Source organism: Buceros rhinoceros, unplaced genomic scaffold, assembly GCF_000710305.1.
Source record: "Buceros rhinoceros silvestris isolate BGI_N320 unplaced genomic scaffold, ASM71030v1 scaffold36522, whole genome shotgun sequence".
In the NCBI taxonomy this organism is placed as follows: domain Eukaryota; kingdom Metazoa; phylum Chordata; class Aves; order Bucerotiformes; family Bucerotidae; genus Buceros; species Buceros rhinoceros.
The window spans coordinates 1,336-11,211 of record NW_010401264.1 but is presented as its reverse complement, the minus strand read 5'-3'; the positions used below and the strand labels follow the sequence as shown (position 1 = coordinate 11,211).

The following is a 9,876-nucleotide window of genomic DNA, read 5'->3' as shown; positions in this document are numbered from 1 at the left end:
AAAGAATGACTGTGCAACCCAGACCGCAGGAGAGGTGGATCTTCAGAAATGCCAAAGTAGAAAATGGATTTGTCACCAGGCTGCATCAGTCATGAATTTCCCACAGTGTGACAAGTGCAGCCATTGTGCATTTCCATGTTTAATAACTGCTCTGTTTTCCTCTTCAAGAAGGGGACCCCCTTCTTGCTAGTGTTGTTTTATTTGACAAAATTAGTCGGTGACAGCAGACAGATACAAAGCATGTTCTGAAATGTACGTATTTCTGACCGGTGTAACTACAAGGGCAGAAGAAGTTTAGACATAAATGGAAAAAGCGCGTTAAAACTTGCTGTTCAAGCTGAGAAATGAAATTCTGGTAACAGCAAAAGCTCAACACCCAGCTGTCCTTTTCCATTTACTAGATAGAGTAGTTAAACACATCCTGCCTTAAGAAACCTTCTGACTTAGATTATTAAAGTTCAAAATCTGGCTGAGATGGGCTAAGATTTCAGAAAATGTCTTGAGTCTTCCCTGGCTTCACCCATCTGCTGCCAGCCACGCAGCCCGACTCAGTCGTGCAGCAGTTTCAGGCTGCTGCCAGTGTGCTCTCTAGACAAAGGTGTGCCACAAGGTGTGATGTGACTGTCGTCTTCTTCAGGTGGACTCGCACTACTGCCCCAGCTGCCTGGAAAACATGCCTTCGGCTGAAGCCAAGCTGAAGAAGAACAGGTGAGGCTGCTTTGGATTTTTTTTTTTTCATCAGGGTTCCCTATTTTAAACTGCTCCTTCTTTAATCGACACCTGACTGTGTGTAGCTGAAACTCTTTAAAAATTACAGTGCTGCTTATTGCTTCCCAGTCTGTTTTGGGGAGTGTCTTTCCGTGATGTATCGTGTGCTGTTCATGAATTAGTGGCTTTAGTGACCTGCTCTCATCACACAAAGCGGTTTTTACTGTACCCAGAATTTCTCACTGCTGCCATTCTTTCATCGACTCTGAGCTCCTCCCATGCCCGTTGGTGGCTTTGTTTTTCCCTAATGCTCTTCAGAAGATGAAAAGGTCTGTTGGTTTAATCTTGATTTGCTTGTTGAGAGCGTTTTCCTTGGCCTGGGACCCTTGTGAAGGCACCGTCTCACAGGCGTTCCTCTCCGCAGGTGTGCGAACTGCTTCGACTGCCCCTGCTGCATGCACACCCTTTCCACCCGCGCCACCAGCATCCCTGCCCCCCTCCCCGATGACCCTGCCAAGACCACCATGAAGAAAGCCTATTACTTGGCCTGTGGGTTTTGCCGCTGGACTTCCCGGGATGTTGGCATGGCAGACAAATCGGTTGGTGAGTGACAGTTAAAGACAGAAAACTGGGTCACAGCCGGTGCCCAGTTTGTGTTTCGAAGGTAACAGATAATCAGGTGGGTTTCTGGCCCCGTGATGCTCATAATACCTGTCCAGGTGTTGGGTACAGCTGGAAATTCACAGGAAAAGGGTTTGTTGCTGAAGCCTCCTCTGAAGAGCTGAGCTGAGTTGGTGCAACCTGTGACCCACTTTCCTACCTGGGTTACCTGACTAGTCAGAAAGCTGTCAGACGAGAGGCGCTTTCGGTTGCTGCGCTCTCCCTGCAGCTGAGATGTTGTTTGTGTACCGTCAGGGCCTTTGAAGCCGCTCAGGCTGACAGCCTAAACATCGCCTTTATTCTCCATCACTTTTATTCGCTTAGGCTTATCCCAAAGTAGCCAGTTAGTGTTTGTGCTCTTCTTTTCTTTTCACTGGAACAAAGCTTTCATCCATTTCTTGGTGCTTAATACGTGCAGAAAATACCTGTCAGGCTGCAGAAATGGGGCTGAGTAGACCAGGCAGATCCTCTGACTTCCAGTGTGGATGCAACTGAAGACTGGGAGCTGACGATGCAGGGACGTGGGCAGCCAGTAACAAGAGTCTGTTCCTGTAAACTCGCATGCCTGCTGCTTGGGTGACTCCTGGGTACTGTCCTGAGTATCTCTCAAAGAGCAGCTGTTTGAAAACGGTATAAAAGCTGGTGAAGCACCTTCAGCTCAAACGTGCCTGTGAAGAGCTTTCAGAGGTGGGACTTGGTGCAGGCATGAACTTAATTGCAATGGGAAGTGTAGAAAACCCGGGGAATGTTGTATTTCATGAGTAAAACTGAGGTAATTGGGTGTTAGTTGGGATTTTTCTGTGGAGCGGGAAAATCTCCTCCTGAGGGCTCTGTTTTTTCTCTTTCTTGTGCAGCTAGCGGTGGCTGGCAGGAGCCGGAGAATCCTCACACACAGAGGGTGAGTGATGGGCAAGGCTGTGCTTAGGCTGGGATGCATCAGCTAGAAAAAGCTGTTAGAGGCGCCAGGTTCTCTCAGTCACTTCTTTTTGCATCTATGTAATCCTTCAGATGCGAGTGCCAGTTCCTAGTCTCCACCTTGACTGAACTCAGTGGAAGGAAGGCCTCTTAGAGGCTCTCCCGTGGATGTCGCGGTGTAAAATCTCCTTTTCAGAAGAAACTCCTTTACGAACATCACATCTAATGGTGCTGTTAAAATGACACCAATGAATGTGCTGCGTATGTATGTGGACGAAAGCTGTTTTCCAACCACGAGTGTGTCCAGGATATGGAAAACAGAACGGCACCTTCACAACCCCTCCCTGTCCCCAGTTAGGGCTCTACACGACATGTGACCAGCCTTGGGGCGGGGTAGAAGATGCTGTTTGCTCCACTAGTCTGAATTGTTCGGTTTTGGCCACATGATGTTACTCTGTCCCGTCACAGCAAACGTGTTCACAAAGTCTTGGTTGCCTGACTGCAAAGCAAGAATGGGATGACAGTCATTCCCAAAGGGGGGTCAGTGCATTGCCCACAGGTGATGTAAACCCTCCAAAATGCAGCTGGTTCTAGGAGCAGAGCAAGACAAGTAGCAGGAACCCCAGCTTGTTCACTAGTACTGCAGTGGCTCTGGCGTTCGTTCCGCGTTCACTGGGTGCCTGTTCCTTCTCGTCCCTCCAGATTAACAAACTGGTTGAGTACTACCAGCAGCTGGCTCAGAAGGAGAAGATCGAGCGGGACCGGAAGAAGCTGGTGCGGCGCCGCAACTACATGCCCCTGGCCTTCTCGGTGAGCTGGCAGCAGGCTGCTCTTGGAGCAGAAGTGGTGCCCACCAGCTTCAGCTTGGAAGATTAGAGAGCTGGTAGCACAACAGGGCAGCTCAGCTTATTTATTGAGGCCAACATGAAGCAGATGCGCTAGAGCACATGGGTGTCTTCAGGGATGGGTAGTCTTACGCCCGTCGTTGTGTATTGCATTGCCTCTCTCTTAGTCCTCTCTGATCACGCCAGAAGGGTTTACACTTGCCCTGCATGTTACCCAGCAGTGCAGTGTGACCGCAGCCCCAGGCCCAGTGTCGCTCTTCCTCAGGACAGCCACACACCCCAGCTCAGCAACAGTTCCATCAGGATGGTCTGGCCCTTTGCTGCATGAAGTCTCAACTGAAATTAACGTCAAGACTTGGTTGTGGCCTGAATGACTTCTTTATTGTATCTGGCAGGCAAATGCTGATTCCATTTAGCTGGGTGACTCTGCTTGCTACTTCTCAATTAACTGTGCTTGCTCTGTGCTCTTGCTTGTGTCTTATGGCTGCATTTTTTGTCTCCGTTGCTACCTGCTGCTATTTTGGGGGCTCTCCACAGCAACACACTATACACGTAGTGGTAAGTCTTTTCACAGTTTCTGCTGGTGTTAAAGCTCTCATGGTACCGACCGAAGGGGAGGAACAGATCCTGCTCTTCACCCTGCCTCAGGGCTTCTGAGTTTGTGCCTAGAACAAACGCACGCGAAGGCTATGTAGTTAGAGGTGAAGTTTGCTACAGAAACCCTGTGGTTTTTGTTAGTTTACAAACGGGGCAGTGTCTCTGGGTAAGTAATGTGCACTTGGAAAGCAGCCCTTCATCAGGCTTGGCTGAGACGCGGCCGCCTGTCTGCGCGAGGCAAACGGCTCTGACATTGATCTTCCAGTCCTTGAAGAATCGCCAGGGTGGGCTGATGTGCAGGTTTCTCCTTGAGTGAGAATTCTGGTCTTCAGCCCTGCCTAGAAGGATGATTTCTGCCTCCACGCACCCCGTGCACAGTTCAGATGTAGAAAGCTGAGGAGTAGCTCAGCTGTTCCTGCTGGTTGGTGGTGCCTGGTGAGAGATACCTGTAGGTAACGGGGCTTGTAGGAGCCTGAACCTTCCAGCAGCTTCTAGTTGTGCTGCAGAGCGTTCCAGGTGGATGCAGCCCCACGTGGACCCGGTTCTTGGGAGGTTGAGAGCTCTCACTCTGCGCTGCTTAATGTGCACTTGCTCTGAAGAGAAGATCAAGGGAAAATGTGTCAGTAGTGCAGGTGGTGAATTAAGGAAGGAGCAGAAGCTTTCTAAGCAGTAGCCACATACCTCTGTCTCTCCCAGTCTGCAGTGCAGTTTTCTCCTTTCTAAGGGTTTGAGCAGAAAAAAAACCTCTTGGGAAGCACTGAATACCTCTCCATTTTTGCTTTCCTTTGCTTGTCTCCCTATGCTTGTCATGCAGCTCAGAGGCTGAGTTTGCAGTAGGTCTCTATCCTGGCAGGAAGCAGGCCTGAAGCTGACAGTTCCTTTTTTCCTTGCAGGACAAATACGGCCTTGGAACCAGGCTTCAACGCCAGAGGCCCGGAGCACCCATCAGTGCCCTCGCTGGACTCTCGTGAGTCTCAGGGTTGGGGTTGCCTTTGTGGGAAGGGTAGGAGGAGTAGGCAAGAGAGCGATAAAGCAACTCCAGAGAGATGACGAACTGCCTGCTAATAGTAGGTAGCAGTGAAGGGAGCTTTCTTTGGAGCGTTAGAGAGATGTCAAATCCTCAGGCACCTCAGTGCAGCAGCTCCAGATGTTTTGCTTTCTCCTGATAGAAACAAGGGACTGCTCAGGTCCTTGTGCAGTTCCTGGTGTCTCACAGTCTCAGCTCTTCTGTGTGATAATGTAGTTCCTGCTGTTGCTGTCTCTCAGAGCAGATGTGCCATGTTTTATAACTGAGTTGTCCCTCATTTTGCTTCAGCCTGAAGGAGGGAGAGGACCAGAAGGAGATCAAGATCGAGCCAGCTGATGCAGTGGAAGAAGTGGAGCCTCTTCCTGAGGATTACTACATGAGACCAATCAACCTGACAGAAGGTAACCCCTTACTATTTGTCACTTTTTGCCCTTATTCTGTAATATGGGCAGTGCCTGGAAACTGGTCCATGGGGTTCCTGATGGCCCGAGATTTTAGTGATCTTTATGTTGGGATTGAAATGGTGGAAAATTTGTGGCTTTTTAAATACTAACTTGGAATGCAGCCTTGGTTTTACATGGAAAGCTCAGAGCCTCTGAACGGTTGTTTCATTTTCATGCTGAACTGAATTTCTCTGCATGTGAAGCATCAACTTTTGGATGGAGAAAAGAGCTGACGTCCTTTTTCACATAATAGCAGGAAATAAGGAAGTAGCTGAGCTGCTGGGGAGGTGGAACCATAACTGACCTGTTAAGTAACGATGGCACATTGCTCTGGAACAGCTTGCGTATGCCTGCCAGTTCTTCAGCTGCCTCCTGGAGCACTCAGCAACTATTGTAAATTGGTCACTGAAATTGGGAGCGATTGGGACAACCCAGCAGGTACAGGAAGCGATGTGGACTTGCTGCTGAGGCAGCCCTGCAGAGCACAGATGATGTTGTTAGTCCTGCAGGTCTACAAAGTCTGCTGGTATTAATTAATTCATGAAAGATTTGTGGAAAGGAGGTAGATCAACTTGGTCTCCTTTTCTCATGAGAGCATCAGCACTGCGAGCGTGTGGTGCTGGTCAAGGAGACCACTGGCGGCTCCCCACCGCGAGGGGAGACTGAGAGCAGCAAGGAGCTGTTGTTTTGGGAGAAACCCACGGGAGGTTTGGCTGCTGGGAGTGAGCTCCTTGCCTCGGGAGCTGTGAGGTCACTGGTTCCACGTGTGAGTCTGAGTGATGCAGACTCCTTGCTGAGAAGCTGCACATTGTACTTGGGCAGCCCCCAGCCATGAGGGTAACAAAGCTGGGAAAAGCGAGTCGCCTTTGGTGGGGAAAGAACTCATTTCTAGGTGATTGCAAAATTCTGTTTCCACCCTAGCTGAGCTTTGAATAGAGATCAGGGCCCCTTGTTTCTCCAGGGCTGGCAGCGATGTTGCTCTCGTGTTACCGTGCCCAGACAGGGCAGCTCTTTGTTTGCCTCTTACCTTCTGTTCACTCGCTGCCAAAAACAGCGATACTTGCTGGTGGCCTTTGTATTATTGCTTGCAGGTGAAATTGAGTTTCGTAGAGGCTGTAATGTGTCTGCAGACAGCACACACGTACAGTCCATCTGGAGTTCCAGTGCCCAGTGCATTAATTTGTCTTGTTTCCTGTTGTGTGCCCAGTGACGACTCTGCGTCAGCGGCTGCTGCAGCCCGACTTCCAGCCCATCTGTGCTTCCCAGCTCTACCCGCGTCACAAGCACCTCCTGATCAAACGTTCGCTGCGCTGCCGGGTAGGTAATTAAAGACAAAAAAGCGCTTTTTCAGGGCTGGCAGATCTTGGGTTGTGAGAAATGGGCTGTGTGCTTCATTTAAAAGAAACTGCTCAAAGGATTTTGGTTCTTGAGAGTTCTCAAGCAAATTACTGGCAACTAGGAGATGAGGGAGGCTGTTGCGCCTCTGATGTGACAAAGCTTATCAAAGATGCATTAAGATGCAAAGGTCTGTGTACTCTGCTGAGACAAGAAATCGGAGAAGGCTGCCAGTGCTGTCAGAATTAAAGAACCTCTGCTTTTACTAAAGACAAAAGTCAAGTCAGCAAATAAAATATTAGTGAGAGGCAGCGCGGAATGTTGAAGATGGCCTTAGGATGAAAACAGAATGAGCATATTTCAGAGAACAAAATTAGAGAGCTGAGAAGCAAAGACAGGCAAGAATTAAATCCAGGTTCTGCTCTTGGCTGACTACGTGTCTTCAAAAGGCTGCTCTCTTTCTCTGTGGACCAGGGGTATTTATCCAGTAATAGGGCAATGTTGTAAGTGTTTAAGATCCTGAATGCTTTGAAAATGCAAAATACTTTCTCAGAAATAAGTAATGTCAGGCAGAGCCTGCATTCGAAGAGCAGCCTGTGAGGAGGACAGTCATGAGTTCCAGCTGTTTGGATTTTTTAATGGAGTCCGGCACACAATTCAGAGGGTTACAGGTATTTGTGCCTCCTTCCTGCTGCAGGCAGTGAGCGTCTGAGTATTTTGAAGCCTGGTTCCAAATCTTGTGTTCCTAAGGTCAGGCTGATAATGCTGGTTGTGGCGTTTTCAGAGTATCAACACCTCAACACAGTGATGGCTACACGCACCCCAAGGTCATTTCTGTCTGCGCTGTGCTAGAGGCCAGTAGTGCCATGGCTGGTGGCACAGGGTGCGCAGCTCTGATTCCTTGGGTTGTGACTGCGTGTGTCTTTGTGCGCTGACAAAATTGTCTTTGTCTCTAGAAATGTGAACATAACCTGAGCAAACCAGAGTTCAACCCAACATCTATCAAATTCAAGATCCAGCTGGTTGCTGTGTAAGTAAGATGCGGGGACTGGGGAGAACAGCCTCCCATCCGTGCACAGTTAATGCCTTCCATTTTCACTCCTTTGTCCTCTTGATTTGACTCCTGTAGGATTGTGTCATCTCTTAGGGTGGCTTAATCACCTTTGATCTGCTGAAGATTTCAGCAGTTTCAGAAAGACACTGCATGCTGTGCCAGCCCCATGTGGTAGCAGAAATTTGTAGGATAAGGCTTCTATGGCAAAAGGACACTTCCTTTTTCTGTTCAGAGGTCGGTTATAGACGGAACACAGTCCATCACCGTCATTTGCTTTGTTCTCGTTGTAGTAACTATATCCCTGAAGTGAGAATCATGTCTATTCCCAACCTGCGCTACATGAAGGTCAGTACCTCCTCCAGAAACGTCGTAGGGGCAGACGCAGCTGGGAGGTGGGACCTCTTTGGAAGATGATGTGGTGTGGTGACTGTTCCCATTGCTCTCCCCATGTAGTGAGGGTGCAGGGTTAGAGGGAGCAGTCAGAATAACACTGCCTGTACTTGTCACTCTACGTGAGGAGATTGCTGTGGGCAGTGACGTGTAGAGTCGTGAGCACACACCAGTATCTTGACAAATAAAAGGTGTGGAGCTGAGATCTTGGCTAGATTCCTAGGCTGTGTATCTCTTCTATTAAGAAAGAGAACTGCATGGCATTGGCACCTTCCCTATGGACTGAAGGTGTTCGCTGTCCGTCCCTTAAGCATTTGTGATGCCGTTTTTGAAGGTGGTGTCAGTCACAGAAGATGGAGGTGCTAACAGTGACGATGAATTTTAGAGTAACTGCCTCTTGAACTGTGATTCCTGAATCTCCCCAGGAAAGCCAAGTCCTCCTGACTCTAACCAACCCAGTGGAGAACATCACGCATGTCACACTGCTGGAGTGCGAGGAGGGAGACCCTGACAACATCAACAGTACTGCCAAGGTACTGTACCCTATTACAGGGTCAGCCCCAGCACCTTGCAGGGCTCCCCACTCCATTTATCCTTCCAAAGGGCACACTTCTCAGATGTCCTTCAGTCCCTGCTGGCTGTTGCATTTTCCTCCTTGGAGCTTAAATGACTGTCACTAGTGTCAACATCAGCTCACTGAGTGTTTTGAAATGGTGGCTGTTCATCGAGATCCAGAACCCAAGGGAGAAATCCCCAGTTTCACTGGAAAAGTGGTAACCAGGTGGCACTAGAGTGGTTCACCGTGCCGGGGTGGAACCCTAGTAAAGCAGCCCTTGGAAGGGGACGTGGCCTGCGCTTGCAGGGTTGGTGGTGCTCAGTGCTGAAAGGCTGCTTCTCTTCGTGCTCTGTTTCAGGTGGCAGTTCCTCCCAAGGAGCTTATTCTGGCTGGCAAAGACGCTGCGGCAGAGTATGACGAGCTGGCAGAGCCTCAAGACTTCCAGGATGACCCTGAGTGAGTGTCTGTCCTGCGGGGATCCTGTTCCTTAAACGTGGCACTTGAGCCAAGTCACTCTGTCTTCAGTTTGTTGGGTTTTGGGGGTTTTTTTTCAGCTCTTCTTGGGTGTGGTAGATTTTTGGGGGGAGTCGGAGATCAGCAATGCAAATCTTTCTGCTTGTGGTTTGAAGCGTTGGGGAGACTTTGTTCCCTTGGAGGTGAGGTGTGCTGCCACAGCAGTGGGGTTGCGGGTGGTGGTACTGATTCCCTCCAGGAACACTTGTGTCATCCTTCCCTTTGCAAGCAGAGGGCTCACAGCAGCGGTGAACTGCTCCACGGGGTGTGACGGAGTTGGCTCCAGCCTTCAAAACCGAGTACGCTCTGGAGCCTCTTGCAGAGCAGCTGGAGCTGGCTGCTCCTCAGAAGGGTTGTTTGAGAGCTTGGCTGACCCAGCCGCCTTTTGTTTTCTGCCTTGCAGCGTTATTGCCTTCCGAAAAGCCAACAAGGTGGGGGTTTTCATCAAGGTCACCCCACAGAAGGAAGAGGGCGAAGTGACCGTGAGCTTCAAGATGAAGCACGAGTTTAAAAACCTTGCCACTCCGATCCGGCCCAGCGAGGAAGGTGACCATAGCTCTGAGGTGATCTGGCTCACCCACCACGTGGAGCTCAGCCTCGGTCCAGTGCTCCCGTAAATGCTCCCAACGCTCGCGCCCGGCGGCTGGCTGCAGGATGGACTGTCACCATGTGAAGCATCCTACGGTCCCTCGGGGCTGTGCTGCGGGCCGTGCCAGGCGGCCAAGGGTGCCGTGGTTTGGGATGGTGTGTTCTCCTCTTGTCGTGCCCACTCACCGCCGCTCTGCTTCCCCGCTCAGCCGCAGGCTGGGTCAGCTCGCAGCACGTGTTTCCGC

At 50.1% G+C, this 9,876-nt stretch overlaps 1 protein-coding gene across 2 annotated transcripts; it reads left to right on the top strand.

Moving 5' to 3' along the window:
- The first annotated feature begins 640 nt into the window (after window positions 1-640).
- On the top strand, window positions 641-9,660 carry DCTN4 (dynactin 4 (p62)). Of its 2 annotated transcripts, XM_010132217.1 has the most exons (13): window positions 641-708; window positions 1,133-1,311; window positions 2,223-2,266; window positions 2,986-3,093; window positions 3,666-3,686; window positions 4,619-4,692; window positions 5,041-5,153; window positions 6,403-6,512; window positions 7,487-7,560; window positions 7,875-7,929; window positions 8,400-8,507; window positions 8,889-8,986; window positions 9,447-9,660. In XM_010132217.1, the coding sequence occupies exons 1-13, from the start codon at window positions 674-676 to the stop codon at window positions 9,658-9,660; spliced, it is 1,233 nt and encodes a 410-aa protein (XP_010130519.1). In that variant the 5' UTR covers window positions 641-673. The 2 variants fall into 2 exon arrangements, with proteins under 2 accessions (XP_010130519.1, XP_010130520.1); XM_010132218.1 differs by lacking the exon at window positions 3,666-3,686.
- The last annotated feature ends 216 nt before the right edge of the window (window positions 9,661-9,876 follow it).